Raw genomic sequence first — 27,405 nt, 5'->3', positions numbered from 1 at the left:
CTTTTGGCTGAGATTAAGTGTGAATTAATATGAGGTAGTCCCTGGGTCAGATCTGGGAATGATCTAGGCCACCACCTATAAAAAGCTCAGAGTTGGAAGCTGACTTTACCCCCTACTTGCAAGCTACTTTAATCTCAACAGTACGAATTCTGTTGTGAGGACAATGATGGTGCTTTTTAAGAAGAAGGTGATTTTCCTTCCTCTGCCCAGACAAATGATCCATCTCACCATCCTCTGCCATGTCGGCTACAATGTTGGAATGAACCATATAGTAGAGATAATTGGGGTCCGAGGAACAACTTCTAGTTCCATAAGTCAGCAGAACCTGATGATTCCAAACTGAACTATTGATTCCCAAAAGGAAAATGTGGATGATGTCACAAGACCCAGTTTGTTCTTTGTTTATTTAGTGTTCTTTGAATGTTCCAGACATTGGGATTTCAAAAAGAAAGAGAGCTCTGTCCCAGTCTTTAGAGAACTCAGGGTCAAGTGGAGAGAAAGTCAGGCAAATAAAAACCTGATAAATACTGAAATAGGACCGTGCGTTTGAAGTGTGGATATGTGAAAAATGAGTACCTGGATAAGGCAGGGAAGGGGACATTGAAAACCCAGGGGAAGGGCTAAAGGGACAGAGGGATGAAAACAGGGCTGCAGGACATGGCACATGGAGGGAGCATCAAGGAGCACAAGACTGGATAGGCAGAAGAGCATGAACTTAGGAAGGGTCTCGTGAGCTCTGCCAGCATTGAAGATGATGTTCTACAGGAAACAGAGAGGCATTGAAAGATTCTAAATTGGGCGATGACCTGCATATATGGGAAAAGCCACTCTGGCAGCAATTTGGAGGCTGTTAGCATAAGACAAGAGGCAAGGACGCAGGTTGTAAGTCTACAGTGAGCTCTGTGAGCAATGGTGAAGATCTCCTTCAGAGAGTAGATGAACTGGGGGCCTCCTCATGAAAAGAAAGTTAATCTGGCAATAATATGCAGAAAGTGTTGTGCGCAGAAGAACCAGAAACATGCATGTTCAAATACTTTAAATAAAAGTAGTAAAAGCCGGAATTGAAGCATTAACGGTAAGAAGGGAAAAGAGGATTTGTAGAGGTTATATTTTAGTGGTCATCTTGAAAGGACTTACTAGTCGATTGAATTTGAGACAATGGGGATGTTGGAAGTCAAAGCCTACTTCGGGATTTCAAGCCTGGTGAACTAGAAGTATGATGGTCCTATTCATAGAAACAATAGCAGGAATGAGAAAGAGAAAATGATTAACTCAATTTCTAAAACTTTGAGTTTGAAGAGTCAGTGAGATATTCTTGTGGATGGGCTATCCAAGTCAGGAAATCCATCACTGGAGCCTGAGAGAAACCGGAGGGTTAGATTTGAGAAGATACACACAGAGGTCATGTTACAGAAGTGTGACAAGTGAATGAGGGAAAGGAAAGGAGAGAAGGCTAAGAAGAGAACCAGGGGCAACTCTCTGCAGGGCAAAGGGACTTGGGAGGGGGTGGGAAAAGTCAGAAACAGAACAAAGCTTCACTGAAACCAAGAGAGTAATTTCAGAAAGAAAAGGGTGGTTCCCAAGGCCAGTTGCTGCAGGGTAGTTTGAAAGGATAAGGCCATTGATTTTGGCAATCAGGAAGTCATCAGTGAGAGTAGATTCTGTAAAGGGTGAAGGGAGAGGCCAAGTTTAAAGCAGTTTTGGAATCAGTACAAAACCTACAGGGAGAGTGAGCAGGAAAGTTGGAGTAAGTGAGGAAAGTTGGAGTAAGTGAGAAAAGTTTTTATGGCACAAAATCACAAGGAGAGGAAACAGATAATCTCAGAAAGGAGGAGCTGACCTTGAAAGGGAAGGAAGGATCCATCCTTCTGAAGCAGGAAGAAAAAGGAAGTGAGAGCAGATAATGATATAGAGAAATCGAGGTGGAAAAGAATGTTTTTAAGGAACTCTTGTCAATGAAAGAAATGAAGTAGGAGTAAAGTTTGGCCCTTGAAATGTTAGAAATGTTTGAGACAGATCTATGAGAAATCAAATATTACATAACAGAAGATTCCAGGGCCCCACAGAGAATTGTGTGAATTCATAGTGACTTTCTCTAGCACCCTTCAGCAAACTAGTAAGAGCAGTGGACTTGAGCAGATATTATCAAAGAGTATAGTGTATTAGACTATAGAAAATGTCATGAGGTTTAAGCATCTCTGATACCAGCAGATGCCTCATTGAAGTGGTCACCAGGGGTCCAAGTGGATTATGGAGGGAAATGATGCTAGTAAAAGGCAATCGGTAAAGATGATAGCTTTCAAACTGGGTTCCCCAGATTCACACATGAGGGATGGGGAAGCCTCCTCTAGGGTCTGCTATTCCTACTTCAGTACCTTCAGTAGCTGTTTTTATCTGGAATACAAAAGCATCCTTTACACACTTTCATTTGAAGTGGGGGGAGGGGTGAAAGCTATTGCTACCAAAACCATTTGAAAACCACTAGATTGGAAGACAAGTGAAAGGGAGTGGGGCTAGGAGTCATCAAGAAGGGAAAGTTAGGGCCTAAGGACTGGGAGAGATGGCTAATAAGGTTGCATGATCAATAGGGAGGGTTCCGATAGGAAGATCCCAGAGCTCTCTCCAGTTTGAAGGATGCCCAGGGCTCTGCTTATGGAGAGCTGAAGTTGGGTAGGATTGCCAATAATCAGCACCGGGAGAGCTAAAGAACCATAAACATAGTGCATTACGTGTTGCCATCGTGTCAAAAATACTGAGGATATGGAAAAGCTGCAGATCAGAGGAGGCAAATTAAGAGTCAAGCCCTGATGTCAGTGAAGAAATGGGAGGAAACAGGAAAAGTAGAAAAGTATGAGTTTGAAGGTGAGACAAAGGAGAACTAAGTACATAATATAGAACTTTAAAATAGAAGTGGCTTATGGTAAAAACAAAAACAAAAACAACACCGGATGTGGGGAGCAAGAAGGGTTATGAGCTCTTCTTTCTCCTTGCCTCATGCAGGGAAAGCGAAAAGAAAATGGCTTCTGGTTGCCGCGAGTTTTGAGGTATATGGTGTCAGCTAGTTTCAATTACAGTAAAGAGGCCAAAGGATCTCTTTTGGAGGAAGGGACGGTCCAACATCGGACTGTTCGGAGAGCTTGCTCATAGAGAGTAGAGGAGGCAAGGGTCCCAGTGGGCAGCGCTGATCGGCATCGAGGAGTGGAGTGGCCTTTCCATGACCCAAACTGGGGATAGGAACAAGACAGAGATGGGTACCTGGGGCTTAGATGAGTATCAAAAGAATGAATGCAATAAGAGATGACAAAGTAGGCTGGAGATGGCGCGAGATAGAATGAAGACCGAAGAGCTTAAACTGGGGGAAAGGAGAAATGTAAAGTTTCAACCGTTCCATCATGCCAACCCCATACTAGAATAAGGTTGATGACGAGCTCGTCCTCACCACACCAGGAGCCAGACTTTTTCTTCAAAGCTGAAGGTCAGATTGTTTATAAAAAACCTTAAAGCTTAGGCACCAATGGATAAAGGGAAAAACGTATTAGACCAGTTAGCTCAACTCTTTTTTCATAGGAAAGAAATTAATGCCTTCCCCCAAGGTTACACAGCTGGTTGCCTGCTGATGGAGCCAGGATCAAAAGCCAGATACCCAGTCCCAAAGCTGTCCTCTGCCTCCAGCTCCTGCAACTGTCTCTGGTACCAGGGCTGAGTATGTGACTGAGTATGTAACACTGTGACTAAAATGTGATAGATACTGGGAGGTTCCTTTATCTAGTTCAGCTCTGATGAAATTTTTGTCCAGAAGACCAAAGTATCACCTCCACCATTGCCAATGAGTTTTTTTTTTTTTTTTCTTCAAAGACATGATCTGTGGGACGCCTGAGTGGCTCAATGGGTTAAAGCCTCTGCCTTCGGCTCAGGTCATGATCCCAGGGTCCTGGGATCGAGCCCCGCATCAGGCTGTCTGCTCAGCAGGGAGCCTGCTTCCTCCTCTCTCTCTCTCTCTCTCTGCCTGCCTCTCTGCCTGCTTGTAATCTCTGTCAAACAAAATAAAAAAAATAAAATCTTAAAAAAAAAAACAAAGACCTGATCTGTGTCAGAAATGCTGGTATTCTGCGATGCCTGGGTGGCTCAGTTGGCTAAGCATCCAACTCTTGATTTCAGCTCAGGCCATGATCTCAGGGTCTTGAGATCAAGCCCTGCATCCCACTCTGTGCTGGGCATGGAGCCTGCTTGAGATTCTTTCTCTCTCTTCCCCCTTCCTTTCTCTCTCTGTCTAATAATAAGAAAAGAAAGAAATGCTAGTATTCCTTGTGCTTGCCTCAACCCGAAGTCATTTTTTTGTGTTCGTTCCTCTAGTGTCATTAGCTTCCAGCACAGTGGGCTTGGCTGGGCAGGTCGTTCACACAGAAACCACAGAAGTTGTGCTGACAGCAGATCCTGTCACAGGATTTGGGATCCAGCTGCAGGGCAGTGTGTTTGCCACGGAGACGCTCTCTTCTCCACCTCTGATTTCCTATATTGAAGCTGACAGCCCAGCAGAGAGGTAAGACACTCTTTCGCAGCATCTTTTTCTGTGCATTTCTTGTGCCGGCTATCTCTGACTAGCTAATAAATTATGGAACAGTGCTCAATGCAGGAAATGCAGGATGTAATGAACTCTCTGTTCGACCAATAAAATTTTATGTTCTTGATAAGGTTTGAGAAGAATAATGAGCACAGATGCCTTTATCTGGCAGATTTTTGTCCATCAGGGACTGGTGGCCATCTTAACTAAAAGGGAAAGAACATCTCTGAAGTTCAGACTTAATTATAATAATTTCTCTGCTGTGCGGGGACTGTACATTCACCATTACTGTATATTGGTCCAGATCCGATTATAAGAATACCACAGTGCTAAATTATGAATCACTTCTCTGGGATACATTGAGACTCCCTCACATTTGTAGCCGTCAAATGCAAGAGGGCAAGACCTTGCAGTTGTCCTCATATGATGCCCACAGCATTGAATAAACAAAACCAAATGGGTATGCTATTTCACAAGGATCAAACAAAATAGATTTGGCAACATCCACCTGATAATTACCTGCTCTGTCTACAACCTCTAACATGTGGTTCTAAATATAGATGTGGGGTGCTACAGATCGGAGACAGAGTGATGGCCATTAATGGGATTCCGACTGAAGACAGCACCTTTGAGGAAGCCAACCAGCTCCTCCGAGACTCTTCAATCACAAGCAAGGTCACACTGGAAATTGAGTTTGATGTCGCAGGTATGATCATATAATCGCAAGTCAGCTGCAGAATTGGCAGTGGACTGCGTGTGAATTATATGGATTATGTGGTAGAAGTGGAACTATTTTTTTATATACCAAACACGTTTTTGTTTAGGAGCTTTGGGGTGTCATTTTGTATTGAGCATTGTTTTTGTACTATTCATTAAAGTGTCACCATAAGAACACTTGAAAATAAATGTGACAAAATGAATAAGTAATAGCTACTATACGGGTGATAAAAAAAAAATCACATAGCCTGTATTCTTCCAGATTTGTCCTTATATGCCAGAGAAGCCATATTCTTCTGTCACGCAGACTGAAAAACCTCTCTTTGACCCTTGCAAAGAACATATGAAAGTTTGGTAGTGAACAATGAAAATTCATTAGGTGGATTTATACAAGCACAGTTGGTAAATATTTGGTCTCTAGTGTTAAAAAGAAAACTGCAACAGACACTTGTTAAAAACAAGGAAGGCTTTCTTCAGGACTATTTCAAAAGAAATCAAGACCTGGATAGGGAAGAGAAATTGAATTTAAGTTCAAAAACAGTAAGGACAGCTGGGAATGTAAGGCCACCAAGCAAGGGAAGGGTGAGGGAGTCATGGAATGGAAACTGACTAACAGGAACTTACTTCGATATCGAGGGTGTGGAGATAAGGAATTTGACTCTCTACTCAAAGGTGGAGAGATTCTCAATAAACTGACTGAACAAGATTCTTACTAAAACGGGGCTAAGCAGGCCATGGACTAGGCCAAAGACAAGGCCTGGTTGAGAAGAGGAGCCTGATGTAAGTTTGGTCAGGAAGGGAATCCTTGTCAGTAGCTAACAGGTGTGTGGGTTATAGAAGTGGGTGCCAATTTCTATTTAATAAAATTGTCTTCACACACTGAAGAGCCAATAATCTTTACCAATCACTAAAGATGTGCCTTTGGACATAGAGATTGCGTTATCCCAACAAATACTTGCTGAGTGTTCACTGGGGGTCCACTGGAGATGAAACAGTAGACAAGGAGTGAAAAAAAAATCCCTTTCTTCGTGAAGCTTGTGGTAGTACAGAAAGTTGATTTTTAAGTTAACAAATATCAATGTAAGCAATAATAAGTGCTCTGAGGAAAATAAAGCAGAATGGGGAATTAGAGGATGACTGTGGGGAGCTATTTTCATGAGATGACTCTTGGAGGAAGTTATATTTGACCCGAGATTTGACGGTTAGAAAGGAGCCAGCTCTGTGGAAATATGGGAGCAGAGTACTCCAGGTAGAAGGAACAGCCAGTGTAAAAGACTTGAGCCAGAATAATGGCTCAAGTTTGGCTGGGTGGCTCTTACCGAGGTGCCTGGGTAGCTCAGTCAGTTAAGTGTCCGACTCTAGATTTCAGTTCAGGTCGTGATCTTATGGTCATGGGATCAAGACCCACATTGGGCTCCACACTAGTGGGGAATCAGCTTGAGATTCTCTCTCTCCCTCTGGCCCTCTCCCACTCACATGGGCGTGCATGCTCACACACACTCTCTCAAGTAAGTAAATGAGTCTTTAAAAAGGTGAGGAGGGACGCTTACTGTAGCATAAGGAAGTTGGGAATGGGGATTAGATTTGATGTTGGAGATGGGGTGAGAGAGATTAGAAGGGGCCAATTAATGCAGTGCCTTGGTATAAAGAATTTATATTCCAAGTGTAATGATATCATGGAGCGTTTTATGGACAGTAGTGGGCTATCCTGATGGATGTGTTAGAGATCCTGCTGAAATGAGAAGGGACAATAACAGAAGCAGGAAACCTAGTTAGGAAGTTGCAGGGGTGGGATAGGTAAACAATGATGGCAGCTTGGACAAGGTGGTGGAGCTAGAGATAGTGACAAAGAGTGAGATTTAGGACATGGCTTGAAGCAGGGCTCACAGACTTCGCTTATGGAATGAATATGGAAGATGAGAGAAAGGGAAGATCATGGATGACTCCTGAGGTGGAAGGGTCAGTAATTGAGTAAATAGTGATGACTTTAAGGAGAGGAAGACTTGAAGAATGGAAATTTGAGGATGACAACAAATTGTATTTTAGACCTGAATTGGTAAATCCACTGCTAATTCTAGGTGGGGAAAGTACAAGCAGATCCTTTCCTGAATTCAAAAGCAATTGTCGAGCACCAGTCTCTAAATGCTAGGCACTGTGTTACCTTCAAATCATTTAAAGGGAAAATATAAAGGATTAATATCCTCCAAGTGCTCAGAATCAATTAGACAAGAGCAAGAACTGTTGCAAGATAAGAACAGACTTATTGAGTGTGTGTTGCCACTGGAATGTAAAAGGATGGGCCCAGGGGACCTCCAACAATCCCTCCTGTAGCCTAGGATGGGAGGGGGTGTCTGGGCCAGAGAGCAGCCCTGAGGGGGGACCACCTGTCAGTGATTGATAAAGTCTTTGGAATACAGGCCAGCACTAAGGAACGAGTGACAGGAAGGAGGGGATTCTGCCTGAGAAATTAAACTAAAATTGAAAGAGGAAGGATGCTAGCAAAGGAGATAACGAAGATGCAGTCTGAGAAGTGGAAGGAGAACCAGAAAAGGTAGCATTTTGGAAGCCAAAGCAAGAATTTCAAGGTCATGGTCAAGAGCATAAAGGTGTTTCAGAGAATTCAAGTAGTATAAGGCAGGAAGGGTCCACTGTATGTGGCAATTAGGAAAGAGCACATTGCAGAGTAGTTTCAGGGAACTGAGGTGCCCAAGTCAGACTAGTAAACTGAGGGGTTTGGAAAGGGTAGAGAACTACAGACAAGCTATGCTTGCTTTCTGCCAAGGAGCTGGGTTTTGGAACAGAGTATGGCCAGACAAATGCAGTGAATGGATAAAAAAAGATGGAGGCCACTGTGGACTTCTCTTTTTAGAACTGCTCCAGCATTTCATTACATACTGGACACTCCTTTATACCGCCTAATCCTCCACCCAGTGGTTCTAAGTCAAAATCAGTTTTGCCCTAGGGAACATGTGGCAATGTTAGGAAGTATAGCTGTGGATGAAAAAAGATGGGATAAACAATAGAGGGGGCTTCAGGGTCCGGAGGGGAGGTATTTTGTTTTGTTGCTACTGGAGAGATCTGAACATGTTTGCGGCCTAAAGTAAATGAAGGCGAAAAAAGATAACTGATGAGTATGGGTCCCCTTATGGGTCTCATCCCCTAAAGGGATGAGAGGAGAAGTTATCTTGAACATAGGTAGGCCTAAGACAGAAGGTTGGCAGCTGCCTCTTGTGAGTTTAAAGAGAAGGATATGAAAATATAAGTACATTTTTATCTGTGTTTAGGGTTTTATGTAAGAACTGTCAATGGAAGGTAAAAAGATCAGCATCTTGGGGAGTTGAAGAGAGTGATAGTTTAGAATACCTAATGGGGAAATGAGTGAGAAAGCTAGCCAGATTCCTGTAAAGGAATTTTCAAGCTGCGCAGTGGACCAGGCAGAGTCCAGAAGCTCCAAGTGGATAGCCCTGTCAACCTGTATGGTCAAGTAGTTCTTGGTCATGTGACCTTAGCTACTGAGGAATACCAGTAGAGGTGGTGGGCAGTTAGACTGAGCCAGAGATGGAGATTTCTGGAGAAGGTTCAACAGGAAGAAAACTAAAGTCACAGTGGGTCAAATTGTTCCAGGAAGAGCACATGAATAAATACGGTGACAACCTCAGAAATCACGATAATATTTATCAAATGCTTGCTCTATAACATGTCACTCCTCTAAGCACTGTGTATTAGCTCACTTATAACAGCAGTGGAGGTTACTATGTTTACTGAGGTTACTATGATTACTATGAAAACTGAGGCCCACATAGTCACTGGTAGGGCTGGGATTTTCACCCAGGCATTCTGGCTCCAAAGGCCATGCTCTAACCACTGGACACAGGTTGCAGAGGGGAAGTCAATAATGGAGCCACATGATAGACTGGGAAGAAAGGGAGGACTGAAGAATCTAGGAGTATTCTGGAAGAGAAATGGGCTTACCAAGAGAAAGTTGAGAAGGGAGCCAATGGCAGGAGACCGAGTCAAAGTGGCATATTAGAGCTTAGGATTTCAGAGGTCAAGAAAGGCTCAGGGTAGCAGGTTGCTGAACTGATATAGCGTGGAGGTGAATATTAGTCAACCAGAGGTTTGAGAATTGGAAATGCAGTGTAACGGAAAGACCTTGCATACTGTGGAATCTCCCACAAGGAGGGCGTGACTTGGAATGAGGAAAGGAATATGAGCTAGCTGCTCTTGACATGGCAGATGCAATCCTATCAAAGGATCTCTGCAGTTTCCCCCACCTGTAGCTCTTCCCCACCATGTTCAGGTGGTCTGCTCACTTCCTTCAGGTCTTTGCTCAAATATCATTTGTTCAGAGAATCATTCCCTCACCATCTATCACTTTGTCCCCTTTCTCAGATTTATGGTTCTTCTTAGCCTTTCTCATGCTCTGATGTTACATTGTGGATTTATTTTTTGTCTTGTCTTCTCCAGCAGAAAAAAATCTATGCTGTCAGGGACTTTGTGCCTTCTGTTCATGAATGTATCCCAGGCCCTAGAATAGCACTTGGAGTGCAGGAGACTCTCAGCCAAGAGGCGGTGAATGAATGAATGAAGTACAGTTACCTCTCCTGAGGGACTGGAACCAGGAATTTCAGTTTGCATCCAGAACTCGTCCCATACCCACTCTTTCTCTGGGGTTTCTGGTTTCTCTGTGCTGCATATTTCTGCATATCTGCTCTATTTGTCTCTGCACAAGTTCTTTCTGACTTTTGAGTATACTTGATTGCCCCATCTTTGCCAAGACCAGCCAGTTCAAATTTCTAATTCTTAGATTTGGTTCATCACAGCCAAGCAGGAATCTGGTAGATGGACCCTGTAAGAATCAGTCAGATGGTGGTGAGGATATGGTTTTCAAAGGAGGCTGTCCGCAAGCCCCAGAATGTCCTCTCTACAAGCACACAACATTAGTGGTGAAGTGACTCTTCCGATCCAATACCTTCATTTATTTATAAATGGGGAAATTGAAGTTTGGGTGGGGAAACTAAAGGTCATACAACAAAGTGAATAGTAGATCCCAGATCTGTTGACTTGTACCTGTCTTTTTCATATCATGTTACACTGCCTCTTCAAAGAGATGTCAGAGTTTCCAGCATGAAAGAGCAGGGTTTCTGAACCTATGCTCTACTGTCATTGTTTGTCAAGGGGAGGTGGCTATCCTGCCCACTGTAGGAGGTTGGGTAGCATTTACTTGAAACACTCCCATTATGAATGGCCAGCACAATCTGACCTCTTCCATAAGCAGTCTCTAAGTATTTACTCATGCTATAAATGCATTTTTGTTTTATGTATATCCTCAATATTTATTCATTGTTTAACCCATTCTTAATATATATGCATACTTTAATATTTGTTGGTTAAATACTTTAATATCCTTGGTTTAGGCTCCTAAGAAATAGAAACTATGTCTAGTAAACTCACTTTATTCAGTACCAAACTTGCCTGAATAAGAGACAGGAAAAAAGGGACTTACGGTCTTCTCCCCTGCCCTGGTTGTTCCATAATTCAGTCCATTTCAAATGGATGGAAATGATATAGACTAGGGCCAGAAAACAATCTGCTCCCGTGCTATCATCCTCTCTTCCCTTGTTCATGGCTGATCTCACTAATTGATTTCAGTATCCTCCTGCTGAGCCCAGACACAACATCAGAATCTCCAAAAAAACACTCTAGTTAGTCATTACCAGTCTACTGGCATCTGTTGGAAACTGCTGGAATCAGAAAGAGGGTTTTTTTTAGCCATTTGAGAACTTGGAACATTGGTAGGAAATATCTGGGCATGAGCGATTTCAAGGCTGCCCTATCTTTCTGGATTCACTCCTCATTGTACAGGCGTGGGCTACCTATTTCTAAAATTCTTCCTCAAAAGTATATTTTACCCAGATATTTATTCCCAAGCTACTCATCTCAGAGATTAGCCACTTCTACTTTATAACTATTTTAAGTGATACAGAGAATGTTTAAAAAGCTTGACTGCGAGTACACTCTTGCCTAAATCTCTCTTTAAATGGGTACTACTGTACAAACAACACTGTGATGACATTTACGGAATTCTTTTTAAAGCTGGAATGATTCATAGCCTCATCACTCTAAAAAACAAAAGTTTAATTTGTTTATATTTCTTTACCATACATATTTACCATATATATTTATATATGTCTAATATAATAATATGTAATAATATATATTAATATTTCCTTTACCATACATATAATTTTATAAAGCTATACTCATAATATATGCACAATTTACATTTTGCCTTTTTTCAATACTGTCTTTTAAATACAGGTCTAAAAAATCATAAATACTTGAAGATTCTGCATTCATTTTGACGTTATTTTGTTGGAAAAGATGCAGCTTAGTTTTGGAAAGAAGTTCCAGTGAAAATGCTGGAACATCAAATGATGTTTGTCATTATTACTAGAGCCCCCAGTGTTTTCCTCTGAGTTGGGGGAGGGATTAAGCATTTACATTTACCGTCCCCCGTTAAAATCTCTTAATTTTTCGAATCTCACAAGAATGTCCAGGTTAATGCATTATGATGCAGTGATTATCTTACTGTGCCAACAACGAATGCTTCAGGCAGAAAAAGCAGGCCAATTGGAAAGAAGGGCACCTTTGTTTACCCAAATGTGTTTTTAATTATAGTATTAACAAAGATAAAGCAAAATGAGGGAAGCACAAAATAATCACATGGGAGTCTAATAAAGTAAACATTGTATTTACTTACTCTAAACCTATTGTTTCTCCAAACATCTTTTTTGCCTCTTTACTAGTATTTCGTTAAGAAACACCAAATTACATATGCCTTTGCTTTACCCACCAAATAACTGTGTAGGCAAAAAAAATTACCAAATATAAAATAAATCATGTTGGTATTTAAAGATTAAAATGAAGCCACAGCTGATCAAAGAGATTCATTTGTTGATATTTGTTCATCACTATGAATATTTCAAATCTTATGTAGTCAAACATGATTCATTACTGTTTTCCGGGAAGTGATAACATCTCCTCCAGTGTCATTAACAATGTTAATCTTGGTCAAGGTTCCCTGCATTAAAAATGTATAAAAGCAAAATGTTGCTATGGTAACTCTTCTAGATCAATGATTCCTGGCCCTTAGGGTTGCAAGATCTTATTTGTATAGCATCATGAACAAGCTGTTACACACCTACAGGAATACAAGTATACATACATACAAGCATGCATATTCTCCCCTCCCCTTTCACGGAGGATTTTGGTAAAAAGCACATAACACTAAAACAAACATACATGAAATGAGTTCCATAACGAGCGAAGCTGTTTGTGCCTCTAAAGCTTCTTCTGCATTTACTTATGGGCCACTTGTGTGCTTTATCTGGGTAATCAAATTCCTAACACTCCCATGAACACTTCCGTGGAGGCGGTCTGCTTTTAGCTCCTATCCCGTTGCCTCTGCTAGACCAATGTGTTCATCAGAGATGGTTCAGTTGCAAGCAACAGACATGCCCCGAGCTAAATGAGACAGAGAGGGGGCATTTACTGGAAGCACACAGGAGTTTCACAGCCCAGGAGGATAGGATAGCCCCCAGGAAGGCCTAGAACCAGACGGAGGGCTTTCAAGGCCAAGTCCAGGCGCTCTCCAAGACCTCAGCATGCTCCTCCTCTCATTGTTTTTCCTTTCTCTCCCCAGAGCAGCTGTTGGTGCAGATGGGCAAAATGGGGCCATTTCAAATGCCCTCTCTGCCCCCGGTCTGCATGCTAATTCCACATTTGTAAACTGTTACTTTAGGGGTGGGAAGAAGGGGGCAATTAGCCTTCCATTACCAGAAGGAGGCATGTAGAGGACTTAGGGGTGAGATGGAGGGAAGACCCAGATTTGAGGAATATTTTGGAAGTAAGTATTTATGATACCTGCAGCCTCCAAGATGAGGAAATCAAGCACACCTACATGTTGTTACTTACCTCATTTCTTTTTCTACACCAGTGTAGAAAACTAGCCAACTAGCCAGTCTTTTTGACATCTGTTAGGGGAAATAATTTTGTCTATCTCAAGTCCTATTGGGAAATGGAAGGGTACAAATTTTTTTTTTTTTTAAGATTTTATTTACTTATTTTTGTGAGAGAGAGGAGGAGAGCACAAGCAGGGAGGGGGGCACAGGGGAAGGGGCAGAGGGAGAACAGGCTCCCCACTGAGCAAGAAGCCCTGTGTGGGACTCAGTCCCAGGACTCTGGGATCATGACCTGAGCTGAAAGCAGGTGCTTAACCGACTGAGCCACCCAGGTGCCTAAGGGTACAAATTATTAATGAATAAACAAACAAATCTATATGGATCCTCTCCAGTATATCAGAGTGTTAGCTGAGGACAACAGCAAAGCCAAAAACATCTACTCACGGTCTGTGACACTCGCAGAAGAGTTAGGAAGAGTGGGAGGTGCTAAGCGAAATTCAGTCAGTCAGAGACAAATACCATATGATTTCACTCATGTGTGGAATTTAAGAAGCAAAACAAATGAAGAAAGTGGGAAAGAGAGAGAGAGAGAGAAACTAGGAAACAGCCTCTTCTCTGTAGGGGCCAAACTGATGGTTACCAGAGGGGAGGCGGGTGGGGGGGATGAGGGAAGTAGGTGAAGGGGATTGGGGCGGCGGGGGGCACTTGTCGTGAGTACCAGGTGTTGACTCACTAAATTGTACGCCTGAAACTAACATTATGCTGTATGTTAACTAACTGGAACTTAAATAAAAACTTTAAAAGTAAAAGAAAGACAAGTGCGAGGGGCTGGGGGAAGCAGCAACCCCCCTGGCTTTCTTGGGAAGTGGGCAAAACACTGGAAGGAAAGAACAGGCCCAAGAGGGTAGATTTGCTTTTACTGGGCACAGCAGCTGGGACTGTGAGGGATAGCCTGGGGACCCCCCTCCCTTTTTTTTTTTTTTTTTTTTTTTTTTACAGGTGGCATTCTAGAAGCCTGGAGGGCCCAGAGAAATCAAATTTTTATTGTGTTTTCCAGTTTAACAGCCTATGGCAAATCTTGGAAGTCTTAATAGCCTGTGGCAAAATTGGAAGATGAGATTCTGGTCTTGTAAGATTTACTGCCTGCTTTTCGCCCGGGAAAGAATAAAAGGCCTGGAAGAGAAAGTTAAGGCAGAAGAAGGGAGTACTCCAGCTCTGTTTCCATGAGGCCGACCCAACTTTTCACCCATACTTTGCAGTGACAGGAAATGTGTTAAATATGGGATTTGTAAATTGAACCAGGGGCCCCATAGTTGTAGTCAATCCCTGCTGTGTAGACTGGGGAGCTAGCATTGAGCACAATAAAGCAGTAAAAATAGTTGAGCTTCCCATCCCACAGGCCTCCCCTGTCTGCTCCTTCCACCCCTTTCCAAAACCTTCCAGAAAGGGTTACAGTCATTAGCAGCTTAGTGTGAATAGATGTTATCTCTTTAGAATATATTTTCTTTTTAACCTTATCTCTAATTGAAGGTTTCCCAGACTGTTAAAGGAATTTGAAGAAGAGTATACTTAAGAATTTGTAGCAGTTCTTTCTTTTCTCAAATACTGGTCAAGCCTTAGTAAAATCAACTTAGCTCCATCCACCGTCACGTTTCAACCAGGGCACGCTGGTTCTCTTTCTATTGCAGCAATGTTAGTTATTACCCTAGAAGTGCTTGGCCAGTGTCTGAGCCCACCTTCACCCTGTTCCAGTGCCCCCTGCCCTCTTGCTCCTCCCTGGGACCTCCTGGAGCTCCCAGGATCCAGAAATTAGAGGGCAGTTGGGGCCTCCTGGGGTCCTGTGTTCCAACCCTGAAGGCAGCATCCGGTCTGAAAGGTTGAGAAATACTCTGAGCATCACTCTTGTTTCTACCTCTTGTTTCTACACTCTTGTTTTCACTATTTACAGTACAAATTAAGGCACCTCCCTAGCCCCCCAAATCAACAACCATCACATTGTAAGTGCTTACTTAGCCAGAGCAATTTCATATCATTAAACAGTGATTTTGTTGTTTATGCAGTAAAACTTAAACTGACCCTGGCCCCCACCAGGAGAACTTCCCTAAAAGCAAGTCCAGGAAACCAGTAAAATGTGGTCGACCAGTCCCTGATAACAGAGCCCAAAAACAAGGGTGGGTCAGGTCAGGTGGAGATAACAGAGCCGGAATGCAGGGATGAGTCGGGCCAGGTGGAGACATCCAATCAGTGGGGAGCACATAGCTACCAAGGAGTGTGGGCCCCACCTTCTGGGCACCAATTCTGACCAAGGTGATAGGCTAGTTCAAATAGCTTCTATGGGGTGAATTGTAATTCAGTTGGCCACCCGTGCATGGCCTAGCATGACTGCGCAGCTTTGTCTGTGTGTTACGATCTCATTGGCCACCTGTGTGTGGCCGGGCTCAACCACATGGCCTTTGCTCTATAAAAGTTAGTTTGTGAGGCTGGGGGTCGCTCGCTCTCTCTGTAAGAGGTGGCCCCAAATGGTTGGTTTGATTCTCGATCCTTGGCACGAAATATAGCTTTGCTTGACCTTCCCTTTGTATCAGTCTCGCTCCTTTGATCACGGACCTAACAACATCAAACCTATTTCCCCAACTACCTTCAAACAACAGTTGAAGACAAAGTATTGCAGAATAGGTTAACTCTGGGGAAACATGGCTGAAGAGGAAAAAAGAAGATAACCAGACCTGTGGTTCTTAAATGGTGGTGTACCTAAGAATCATCTGGAGAACATACTTAAAATGCTCATTTCTAGGTTTTATCTTCAGAAATTCTGATCCTGTAGATCTGGATGATTCAGGAATCTGTATTTGTGGGACACCTGGGTGGCTCAGTGGGTTAGGTGTCTGCCTTCAGCTCAGGTTGTGATCCCAGGGTCCTGGGATTGAGCCCCACATCAGGCTCCCTGCTCGGGAGACAGAGAGCCTGCTTCTCCTTCTGCCTGCAGCTCCCCCTGCTTGTGCTCTCCCTCTGGCAAATGAATGAATGCAGATATGCATGAATGGAATCTGTTTCTGTAACTTGCATTCCAGGTGAATTTGGCCCAAAGGTTGCCCAAATGACACCTCACTAATACTGAGCTCAGGTGTTGCCATGAAAAAAACACAGCTGCCTTGGGGCAGGACATCTTTTCTTCACCAGAAGCATTACTTACCAGGATTTTATAGGCATTTGCCTTCCTTTAGTTCCTTCAACTTTAACTCCAGATGTTCATGATACAAGAATTCCTGACACAGTTTCATTGACTGGTGCTCCATGCTTCCTGGTCACCTACAAACATCCTCTCTTCTCTGTTTTGAAATTCCAGAGTCTGTCATCCCAAGCAGTGGGACATTTCATGTGAAGCTCCCTAAGAAGCACAGTGTGGAACTTGGAATAACCATAAGTTGTAAGTAAATGTGACTCCCTTTAAAATGTAGAGTTTTTAAAAAGACATTAGAAAATATGTTGTTGAATGACTTAGAAGTTGACAGAAGTTTCTGAAGTGTCATTGCCAAGTTTCTAATTCACATTACACATGGGCAGAGTCTCTCCCCCCTCCCTCTCTTAACTAGCTGTGTGAATAGAGCAAGTGACTTAAATTCCCTCCAATCTTAGGTTTCTTCATCTGTAAAATGGAAATAAGGCTATCTACAAGATAAAGGATTATTTGAAGTGTGAAATAAAAGAACATATTGTTTATACCTAGTTTAGTCCAAGGCAGGTAATGAGGACTCAATAAATGTGTCTCACCCTCACCATGAATGATTAGATGTGTGTAGAAGTGCATATACGTTCTCTACATTTTAGTATATTATGGGTTAAGTTTTCACAATCATCCGTTTAACTAACAAAAATCACGTTTATTTCAAGACAATGCTCCTGTCTGTCCACTATGCATTTAAAAGCTATTTTGCAAGACTAAAAATAATGTCTCTTTATTTAGTAACCTTTGGAATTCCTGCATGGTCCAAGACGTCTGGGTAACCAAACCAAAAAGAAAAGCAGAACATATAAATGTGTTAAATTCCCTCCTTTCCTCGAGCTCTAGATTTATAACTGTTTTGGTAAAATGGCTTTGAGAAACATTTATAGAATGTGAATTGAAGTTTTTTATGCTTTTACTATCCATAAACTGGGTTTGTCCACAAATTCCCCCAACAAAATGAAGCAAATGATTAATGCATAAACACCAAAGAGGCAGTGTTTGTGACCAAGGAGTGGTCCCTTCAAGAAAGAACGATGAGCTCACGTGAAGTGCCTCATTACACACTATTGGATACCACTTATGTTAGGGGTCAAGGCAAAAATAGTTCTCAGCTGGGCTGGTATGAAATGGGGGCCGTCTACTTCAACTTTGACAATATCAGTGTAACACTGAAAATGAAATTTGGGGTATAACCAATACATCAGACAGATCTAGCGCAGCCCCGAAAATAGTGGAACTACAATACAGAATAAATGTAAAGAGCAAGAAGCCACATGCATGAGAGAATGCTCACACCCACCTCCTGAACCCAGGAGGTTCTCCCAGGCCTCCTGAGAGAAGAGGAGGACTGATGTGTCTCCATGTCTTCTCCGCTAAGCAGAAAGATGAGATGGGGTTTTGGAGACTCCAGACCTATTCTAGGTACTACTGAAGTCATTTGTGCCTTTAATCGGATCACTGAGCCTCTCAGTTTGTTCATTCTGGAACAAAGAGAGTATGCCATTATTCTGTCAACAGCGGTGGTTACTGAAATAAAGGGAGAGCTCATCAGAACGTACTATTCTAAAAATATTTGGGACTCAGGGTGGCTGCCGAAACCCCATGTTACTTTAAGACCGCTTTCATTTATTCTATTTATTCCACTCCATTGATTGATCCCGTCAGTACTGGCTGCGAAAGCAGTCTCCCTCCGAGGAGTGTATAACCGTCCGGCTGCGTTCAGGTGCCCTGCCTTCCACTCTATTCTTTCTTCCCTTCGCTTGCATGAAATAAATGCGTTCTGAGTGCCTAGGATGCCTAGAACCTATGCTAAGTTTTGAAAACACACTCCCTGTCCTTAGAGATACTTACTGCTAGTGTGTCCGCTGGAGGCACCCACAGGTGGGAAGCCTATTGCCACATAATCGTTTTCCTCCCAAATTTTAATTGGGAAAATAATCTTTTTTAAAAAAAATAGATTTATTCTTAAAAATTGATATATGTAAGGGGAGGAGGGTAGGGAGATGGACAAAATGGATAAAGGGGAGAGGGAGGTACAGCTTTAGTTATGGAATGAATAAGTCACGGGAATCACAGGAATAAAAGGGACAGCACGGAGAATGGAGTCAGTGGTATTGTAAGAGCATTGCACGGTGACAGGTGAGAGCTACATGCCGGTGAGCCTAGCCTAGCATGTAGACTTGTCAAATTGCTATGTTTTACACCTGACACCGATGTAACATTGTGTGTCCACTAACTTCAATTAAAGAAAAAATTGACATACCTAAAAATACAACTATTAAGAAGAGTCCCCATTTAAAAACTGATCCTGTGATGTCAATATTTAGATGCTCCATTTGTTTGAAGTGTATTCATGTATACACAACCACAACATATTTTATTCATATGAACAATCATCTAAAATTATGCTTTATGGTGGTTTTGTGTGTGAACTAAGTATGACATTTAATGCCAACAATAGAAACTTCCCCCAAACCCTCACAAGAATGGCCTGACTTTCAACCAGCATAAACTAAAGCTATTCATGGAAGCTGGAAGTGTTCTGTTGTTCCTGGATGGAGGAATGATACATAAGCTTGTCAAATTCGTCTGTCAGCCCATCCAGACCTACAGCTCCCTTTATACAACTTAACCATCACCATGCTGAATTTGTGTCTCCTTGTGGAAAATACTAATATTTTCTCAATTGAGAAAACAGAATTTACTTTAAAAAAAAAAAAAAAAAGCCAGAATCCAATTATATTGTTATGAAATGAACTCCTGAGGCCTAGAGTGGTTCCTGGCATATACAAGGTGCTTATTTAATACCTGTCTTTGTAGAATGAATGAATAAAGAGTCTATAAAAAATAATCTTCTGCTGATAATCTTCTGCTAACCACTGTGCATTCCAGAAAATGAGCCTTTTAAGGTGATGATGAATACAGATGTTTATGCAAAGGCCCTTGGGTGAACTAAAGAAGCACTAACTTGGAAAATGATTAAGAGCAAGACCTCAGAGGCGCCTGGGAGGCTCAGTCCATTAAGTGGCTGCCTTTGGCTCAGGTCATGATCCCAGGGTCCTGGGATCGAGCCCTGCTTCCAGCTCTCTGCTCAGCAGGGGAGTCTGCTTCTCTCTCTCTGCGTGTGTCTCTTTGCCTCTCTGTCAAATAAATAAATAAAAGCTTTAAAAAAGAAAAAAAGCAAGGCCCCAGAGCACACACATCTCCACTCCTCGACCCTCTTGAGCTCTCTGTACCACTTCCTTGTCTATAAAACAGTGCGCTTGTTCCCTTCTTCGTAGCATTATTGAGAAGATTATATGAGTTAGTGTATGTAAAGTGCCTAGACCAGTTATGAGCCCTAACCACGTGTTCATTATTATGATGACTGCTATTTATTTTACATATAGAGCTTCCTGAAATAGCTTAATCCAAGCTCTACCCCCACAAAATTTCATGCCAACTGCAACTCTAGCACTTAGGGAGGAAAGCAAGGGATCCTCTTCTCCAGCACCCAGGTACTGTTAGTGAAACTGAGGCCTGCAAGGGTCTAACTGATCTGTCCCACTCCCTGTGCAAAGCCCTCTTCTGTCTCCTTCACCCTGTGAGAACCTGAGTAGTAAGACGCAGACTTCATCCCGGGAAACGTTCTGCCAGAGCCTGGCATGCTCGGCTGAAGCCTCACTCACTCTTCATACCTAATTGACTGAGAAATGAGTCTCTCTGATTTGGGATGTGGTGAGCAGTTTTAGACTAATTTTCTGAAGTTCCTGATGAGACATTCATAGCACATTAGCATCAGCCATGACTTTTATTGATGTTATTGCTATAATGTGGAGCAATCTATTCTAGCAAATAAAGTGAAACGGCCTCGTGTTGGAAACAGCGTCCTGAAGCTCTAAGACCTCAGCCAGTGGGAAACCAGAGCGCATGCCCAGCCGCGTAGCGCCCCCCACCCACCCTCACTGCAGACCACGCCCCTTAACTCTATCATGCGCAGTTGTCAGTAAAATCTTTTTGATACTAATGTTTTCTTTTTGCTGTTTTACTACAAGGATTTTTACCTACTTTGTGACAGGCATGACCATAAGCAGTTTGTGTGTTTCCCACTTACTCCATAGAGCGGCCCTGTGGCGTCTATACCCATTTTATAGAAAAGAAAGGCTGGGCTGGGTAACCTGCCCAGGCCCCAGAGCTCATAAAGGTTGCATGGGTTTTAAACCCATGCTGCTGACCTAACATGGGTTTTGCTGTCCCGCCAGTGCTCATCACTGCTCATCACTGCCTCTACATGATTGATGACCTTTATCAGAAAAGCAAAAGACAGCATTTTATGAGTGGAGTTAATTTGTTGGCTTTCCTTTTTAGTTTTGACCGAATTGTTTTCAGGAACAAAGGCTTGCTTTTTTTTTTTTTTTTTTTTGTAAAAAATCATAAAGCAGCCTTTATGACAAGCACTATAAATCTGTCATTTTTTTCCCTTAAGTCTTAAGCGTATTTATAAGAGAATGGTTCAAATTTTTTGCCAACTTTGCAATAAAAATTCTACTCACTGCTCCATTTCAAATCAAATAACTTGTTTTACTTGCCAAGTATCATATATACGGTTACAAGTAAAGCAAAACTGAATGACTGTGTGCGCGTGTGTGTGTGTGTGTGTGTGTGTATGTCCAGTATAGTTTGGACACTTTATCAGCCCTTTGATCAAAGTACCCTGACTAGTAGAGTAAGATCCATGAATAGCTAGATATTATCGAATGTTCTTGGAATACTTTGTTGATTCAAGTTTAATTACTACAAAATCCAGAAGATTTTACCTGTCTTCTAATACAAAGTTTTTAAAGCAAAAGATAGAGAATATCACTTTCCACCTTTTCAACGATTATTTGAGAAGCAAAGAATCCATGTTCACTTTAATAATCAGTTTCTGATAGTGAAAGAGAACTAATGATTTTTTTTTTTTTTAAAGAATTTGTCAGAGAGAGAGCACAAGCAGGCAGAGTGGCAAGCAGAGGCAGAAAGAGAAGCAGCTCCTCACTGAGCATGGAGCCTGATGCAGGACTCAATCCCAGGACCCTGGGATCATGACCCAAGCTAAAGGCAGTGGTTTACCGACTGAACCACCCAGGAGTCCCTGGACTAATGATTTTAAACTTCAGGGTCAAAAGATGATAGCGTGAACCTTGGTGTTAGCGCTGCTCCCACCCCAGAGCATTTTAAAACAACAGTGTAAGATTTTTCAAAAGGCACAAACCCATAAGAAGAAGAAGAAAAGGAATATAGATAGCTGCAACCAAATTTGGAAGTAGCAGAGAAGATGGAGAAAGATGAATTTAAAGAAGCAGAAGGGAAAGCTGACAGGGAACCGGATTTGCATCCAAAAGTCCCAGCAGCATCAGGAACTGGTGGAATGACGACCTTCCGGAAGTGAGAGTGATGGGAGAGCTGAGACATGAGGAATGGTTGAAAGTCCGTGAAAAATGAATTAGTCCCTTAGATGCCTTCTGCCAGCCAGCACATCCAGGCACATCTCCCCTCCACAGAAGAATGGAGTTTCATTCTCTGGAAAACAGGAAATGGAGGGGCTGTGGCCTGGGAGAGCACAGCGGAGGGCAGCTGTACTGCTCTCCAAAAACAGATGAGCAGGGCCGCCTGGGTGGCTCAGTTCTTAAAGAGTCTGCCTGGCTCAGGTCATGATCCCCGAATCCTGGGATTGAGCCCCCTCATCCGGCTGCCTGCTGTGCAGGAAGCCTGCTTCTCCCTGTCCCTCTCCCCCAGTTTGTATTCCCTCTCTGTCTGTCAAATAAATAAAACCTTTAAAAAAAAAAAAAAGTGTACATACTGAATGTTGAGACCGCTAGTCTTCTCCTCCATAAACTCAGAGAAGCAAGGTAGCCGGCTTAATACCCTCCAAGCCAAGAGGAAGAATCAGAGCCATCTGACCCAAAGAAACAGCCTGGCCTGAACTGTCCAGGGAAGATTAGAGTCCACAGACCCCTCTCAGATGCACCAAGCTTTCTAACAGCTTTGTAGGGCTGCCTCTTTCATGTGAACAGACAGCTAAGAAAAAGCAGACACCTGAGGGAAGAATCTGATATGCAAGTCTATCACCAGAAACAAAGAAGAAAAGCAGAAGCAGCACAGTCAGGAAGAAGAAAACTTTAAAAAAGAACAAGGCTTCATTAACGTCAGTACTAACCTAAGAGATTGTGTGAATGAATACTAGTCTAAAATAACATACCAAAAATAAATAAATAAATAACATAACATAACATAGTATAACATAACATACCAGGGTGGACAAAGAACTTAAGAACATGGCAGAAATTAAAATATTGGAAAATAAAGGTGAGAGAAAGTGCCGGAAATTAGAAGAAAACCACAAATAAGGAATCCAGGATAGAAAGGAAGTATGCAGGCTGAGTCCAAAGGATACAATATCCAATAATAGCCATTACAGAATGAAAGAGGAGAGAAAAGTGTGAGGGCTCCAAGGATGTAAGAGAGAAGGTTAAGAGATGAACTGAGGCATATTAAAAATGTAAAGGATTTATTTAAGTAAAAATAGATTCAAATCAGGCAGTGCCAAAGTGGAAGGAAATAGGAGGGCTCTATCCACAAGAGCCTGGGAGAAGACAGGTAGACAAAGTACAGACACAGAGAAAGGAAATTATTGATCATCTGTAACTTAAAGCCTAGTTGGCTGTTCGTGATTGGTTTTCCTTAGCATTTTGAATTTGTAACTTTGAGGCATTGACAGGCTTAGATTTTAGGTTGCTTCTATAGGCCATCGCGGCTTTACAGCCACCTTAGTCTAATGGCCTCCTTGTTTTAGTGTAACAGAAGTCAGGAGAACATTTTCCAGGATCTGTGAGAAGGAAGTTTCCAAGATCTATGGAGCAACCCTAGAAAGTAAACAGTCCAGACAAGTTGTAAACCTCTGCTAGAAACCCTGATATGATTTATCATACTAAGAGAAAATTTATATAGCTTGGGATCTGAGGAGTTGAATTCTTGATAAATATAAGAAAACTATCCAGAGACACCAAGGCAATTGACAACTAAAGGGAAAACATACCCTATGAAAAGGCAAGTAGTCATGGTATGCTACATGACTTATCTGTGAATACTGTTTATGTAGTCATACAGAGGAAAATACCAAATATCGATCTTATAAAAAATTCAGACCAAACTCTGATGGAAGAATGTGGGGAGCCCACAGGACAAGGCATGTATGTGAATATAGGGCTGGAATAGCATCTTTCATAACAGAAGGTAAATAATTAGCCCTGAAAAATAATTAAATATAACAGTTGTATGTTTTTTAGCAATATAGCAGTAGCATCTGGAGAAGTAAGAAATGAAGGGCTGGTCTTGGAGAAATTGGACTCTTCAAGTTGTATGCATGTGTAATTTTGATATAAATGAGTAAAAGTAAATTTAAAAATATATAGTAGTTTTCTTGTGAGGATCAAGAATGTCCACCTATGAGCAGCATGAAAAAATCAGTCATTATGATATATACGAATGGGTACTTACGATTTAGGATACAATTTCTAGTGACATCATCTTCTTAGACAGCAAAATAGCCTTAAAAGACATGAAAGTGATGAGTTTAGAAAAAAAAAAAAACTTGTAGATGACTCAAAATGTAGATCTAGTAAGACAAAAACAACTAACAGAGATAGAAGAGTTTGAATTAAAATTATTTTATGAACTATGACTAAGAAAAAGGCAGTATGTTAAATTTAACATGTATCCTATAACATGGGATTTGTGTCTTGTTCTTTCTCCTTTGTCAGCCTTTCAGTTCCATACATTTCACCAGTTTATATTGAGATTTCAAGAGGTTGTGAAACTGTTTTGTCTTTTTCAGAGCTCAGTAACCATGTGCTACCCTTCTTTGCTAGGCCACACACTTGACCCATTTAGGGTAACCTTCCAGCCATATGATGGTTTATATGGCCTTCCCAGCTATACTCACTTCGGAGAAGAGAGAGTTTCATGGCTAATAACTTCATAAGATTTAACCATCCCTGCCCCACCCTCCACTCCCACCATTTTATGCAACTTCTATGGGGTTTCATGGCTGGTGCTCAAAGCAGAGCTGCCTGACTTATAGTTAGTATCAATAAATATGTATTAAACAAATGATTCTGTGGAGAACTTCAATCAAATTTGAACCATTAAGCACTAGTGTATTCTCAAAGGGTCACAAATTCAGAAGCCCTCAGAGGTGAGGCAAGTCAGTGAATGAGATCCATCCATGGAGGACAGTGGCAAATGGGAAACTGGAGGCTCCATCCAAAGGGGGAGTTGGAAGTGTCCAGTGTTGCTGGATAATAATAACAGTAAACAATTATGTTATGCATTGCTTGTGCACTGGTCCCATCGCTTTAATGTAAATCTCAATCCTTGCCACAAAAACGCTGAGGTAAGCACTCTTACTATTCTTCATCACTATTTTCAGATCAACTCAGGTGCCTAAAAACTATGCACTCAAATGCCCATGGCTGACAAGTGGTAGAGCCAGGATTTTGGACCCAAACATTATGGCTGTCAAGCTCTTCTACCATATTGCCTGTCCAGTTTTTTAAAACAAACTATACATGTGCATGAAATCTACTAATTTTCAAATGATGACAACTAACCTAATTTCTTGAAGCCCTAAAAGTCAAGCAAAGCATGCTTGGTTTATGACTTCTTCTTGGGTAGTGGAAAATTAAAACATAGGTCCTGGGGTATGCAAACGATATCTGAGCCCTCAGAACCACATTTAACATGCCTGGTAGGCATGGGAGCCACAGTGCCAGGAGCTCATACAGATTTGGACCAACTTCTGGGTTTAACTTCATCACTCCAAGGGGCATCTACCCTGATGAGCTTCTCAAGCCTCAGGTATGATCTTGGTTAAAAGAGAAAGAGAAGAATCTAGCAAACGTGAGAATGGCCACCATATGTGTCCATATGCCATAATAAGTTTCAAACCTCTCTGTAAAGCTGGGTGGGTTTGTCCAAGAGACCCCAGTGCTATTTTCCTCTGTTGCGAAGATGACAGAGATGGGTTTGATGTATTTTGTTGCCTCTACTATTGTTTCATTTCAGACCATTTTGGTGGAACATGGATTTTATTAAAAACCAGGGGAAACATTGAGTGATTTGTGATGGTTACTACAGCTTGGCAAAATAGAGTATAAAATCATTGGCAGATGCTAAAAAGTTGTATTTTGGGGTAATAACAAAGTTTTTGTCTTTGAGCCCTATGTCCAAAACGATTTGTAGTTGTAAAATTGACATGTATAAAAATGCTAAATATTTCTATTTCTCTGGAGGAATTATATCAAATCGAGTGGAGGTTTAAATTATGAATTAATTGTAGTGAATAGAATGTTTTGCATACTTTGCTAGAAGCTAAGAATAATGATTGAATCAAGTCCCATTAACATTTACTATGGGCTAATTTAGACAGTGGGTAAGATATTGGTTTATATATTTGCTTTTTCTTTCAATGTTATGTTGAAATATTAAACCATCTGTTCTTATGCATAAACATTTTCCTGGGATTCAGGTGGGATTATGGGATATGATATGGTTCTATGACTATAATGGGGTGATCAGCCTGTTTATAATAAAATCTTACTTTAGGGGCCTTTTAATGATCCTTAAAAGAAAATCACTACAGACTTCAAACTGGCAAAAAATTTCCTCTTGGAGGAAAATTGTTTTTTTTTTATAAATGTCAGTATGGGTTATTTTAATTATCAAACACCTAAATTAAATATACACTTTCTAGACAAGATGATATTTTTGTGCTGTGTGAACTATAGCTCATTTTCAGGATTAACTCTACAGTAGACACAAAACTAATTGCTTTTCATTCTCATCAAATAGAAATATCTGAGAAAAGTTATAAAACCAAAAACTGACCACTGTGCAGGATAACAGGATAATCTGTAAACTCAATAAAAGTTGAATGTTCACATTTAGAATATGAATATGTATAAAAATGTAATTAAGTCAAATATTGACTGCTGTCAATAAAATAAAATATTCATATTCCAGAACACTTCAGAGCTTTTTAGGTATGAATGTGTGAGCAAAATATTAAGATTTACAGTCTATCTAGCAACAGATTTCCTTCTGGGGGAAAAAGAACTTTAAATCACTGAATCTCATCCACTTTCCAATTCCATATACCTGAAGAAATACGGCATGGTCCCACAAAAGGTGATGTCTCCTCACCAAAAAGAAGTAAGGGAAGAAGTAGGAGAAGGGAGCACCTATGGACACCACTAACAAGAGCCCCCAGTCGCTTCTGATAGTCTCCTCTTTGGATACTCACCCTTCACCTTTCTTTTTGGAATCACAGGTTGAAATAGATTTAAACCCGATGGTCAGCTCTGTGATTGCTTTTTCCAATTACAAATTTAAAATGAATTTGCTTTCATTTTTAAGCTTATACATACTTTAACACATTTTTATGTTAAGAAAATGTAATGTGCACATTTTCTAATTCGTTTGCTGGCATCTTTGCTTTGCATACAAAGCAAATATGTACTTGCATTAACCATTGCTATAAAATAGGTACTATACGGTGTGGGTGAATCATGGATATAAAGATTTTAACTTCATTATTACAGCACCATCTAGCAGAAAACCAGGAGATCCCCTTGTCATATCAGATATCAAGAAAGGAAGTGTGGCACACAGGTAAGGAAAATGAATTTTCTGGTTCATTCCAAGGCATTTCTTTTTCTCAGAGTAACTACCCACAACATGGGGCTTGAACTCACAACCGCAAGATCAAAAGTCACATGCTCTACTAAGACATTCCTTAATTAAAGTAGAGATGACACCCTTTCAACACTCAAGGCAGACCTTCTTAGTGTGGATCATGGTATTCTTAATGTTCTCCAGACAGCCACTGTTAAGCGATTGTATTCAACATTCCTCATGCA

General features: G+C 41.4%; 1 protein-coding gene across 5 annotated transcripts in view; it reads left to right on the top strand.

Moving 5' to 3' along the window:
- Positions 1–27,405, top strand: part of GRIP1 (glutamate receptor interacting protein 1) — a 677,260-nt gene that overhangs the window by 595,228 nt on the left and 54,627 nt on the right. For all 5 annotated transcript variants that reach the window (XM_059186254.1, XM_059186253.1, XM_059186252.1 and 2 more), the window contains 4 exons: positions 4,354–4,540; positions 5,122–5,267; positions 16,589–16,669; positions 27,088–27,157. In XM_059186254.1, coding sequence (XP_059042237.1) covers positions 4,354–4,540; positions 5,122–5,267; positions 16,589–16,669; positions 27,088–27,157 — 484 coding nt within the window. The remainder of the gene's footprint in view (positions 1–4,353; positions 4,541–5,121; positions 5,268–16,588; positions 16,670–27,087; positions 27,158–27,405) is intronic.

This window comes from Mustela lutreola, chromosome 8, assembly GCF_030435805.1.
Source record: "Mustela lutreola isolate mMusLut2 chromosome 8, mMusLut2.pri, whole genome shotgun sequence".
NCBI lineage: Eukaryota > Metazoa > Chordata > Mammalia > Carnivora > Mustelidae > Mustela > Mustela lutreola.
Note: the sequence above shows the minus strand (reverse complement) of the source record. Positions and strands in the feature narration are given on the sequence as shown.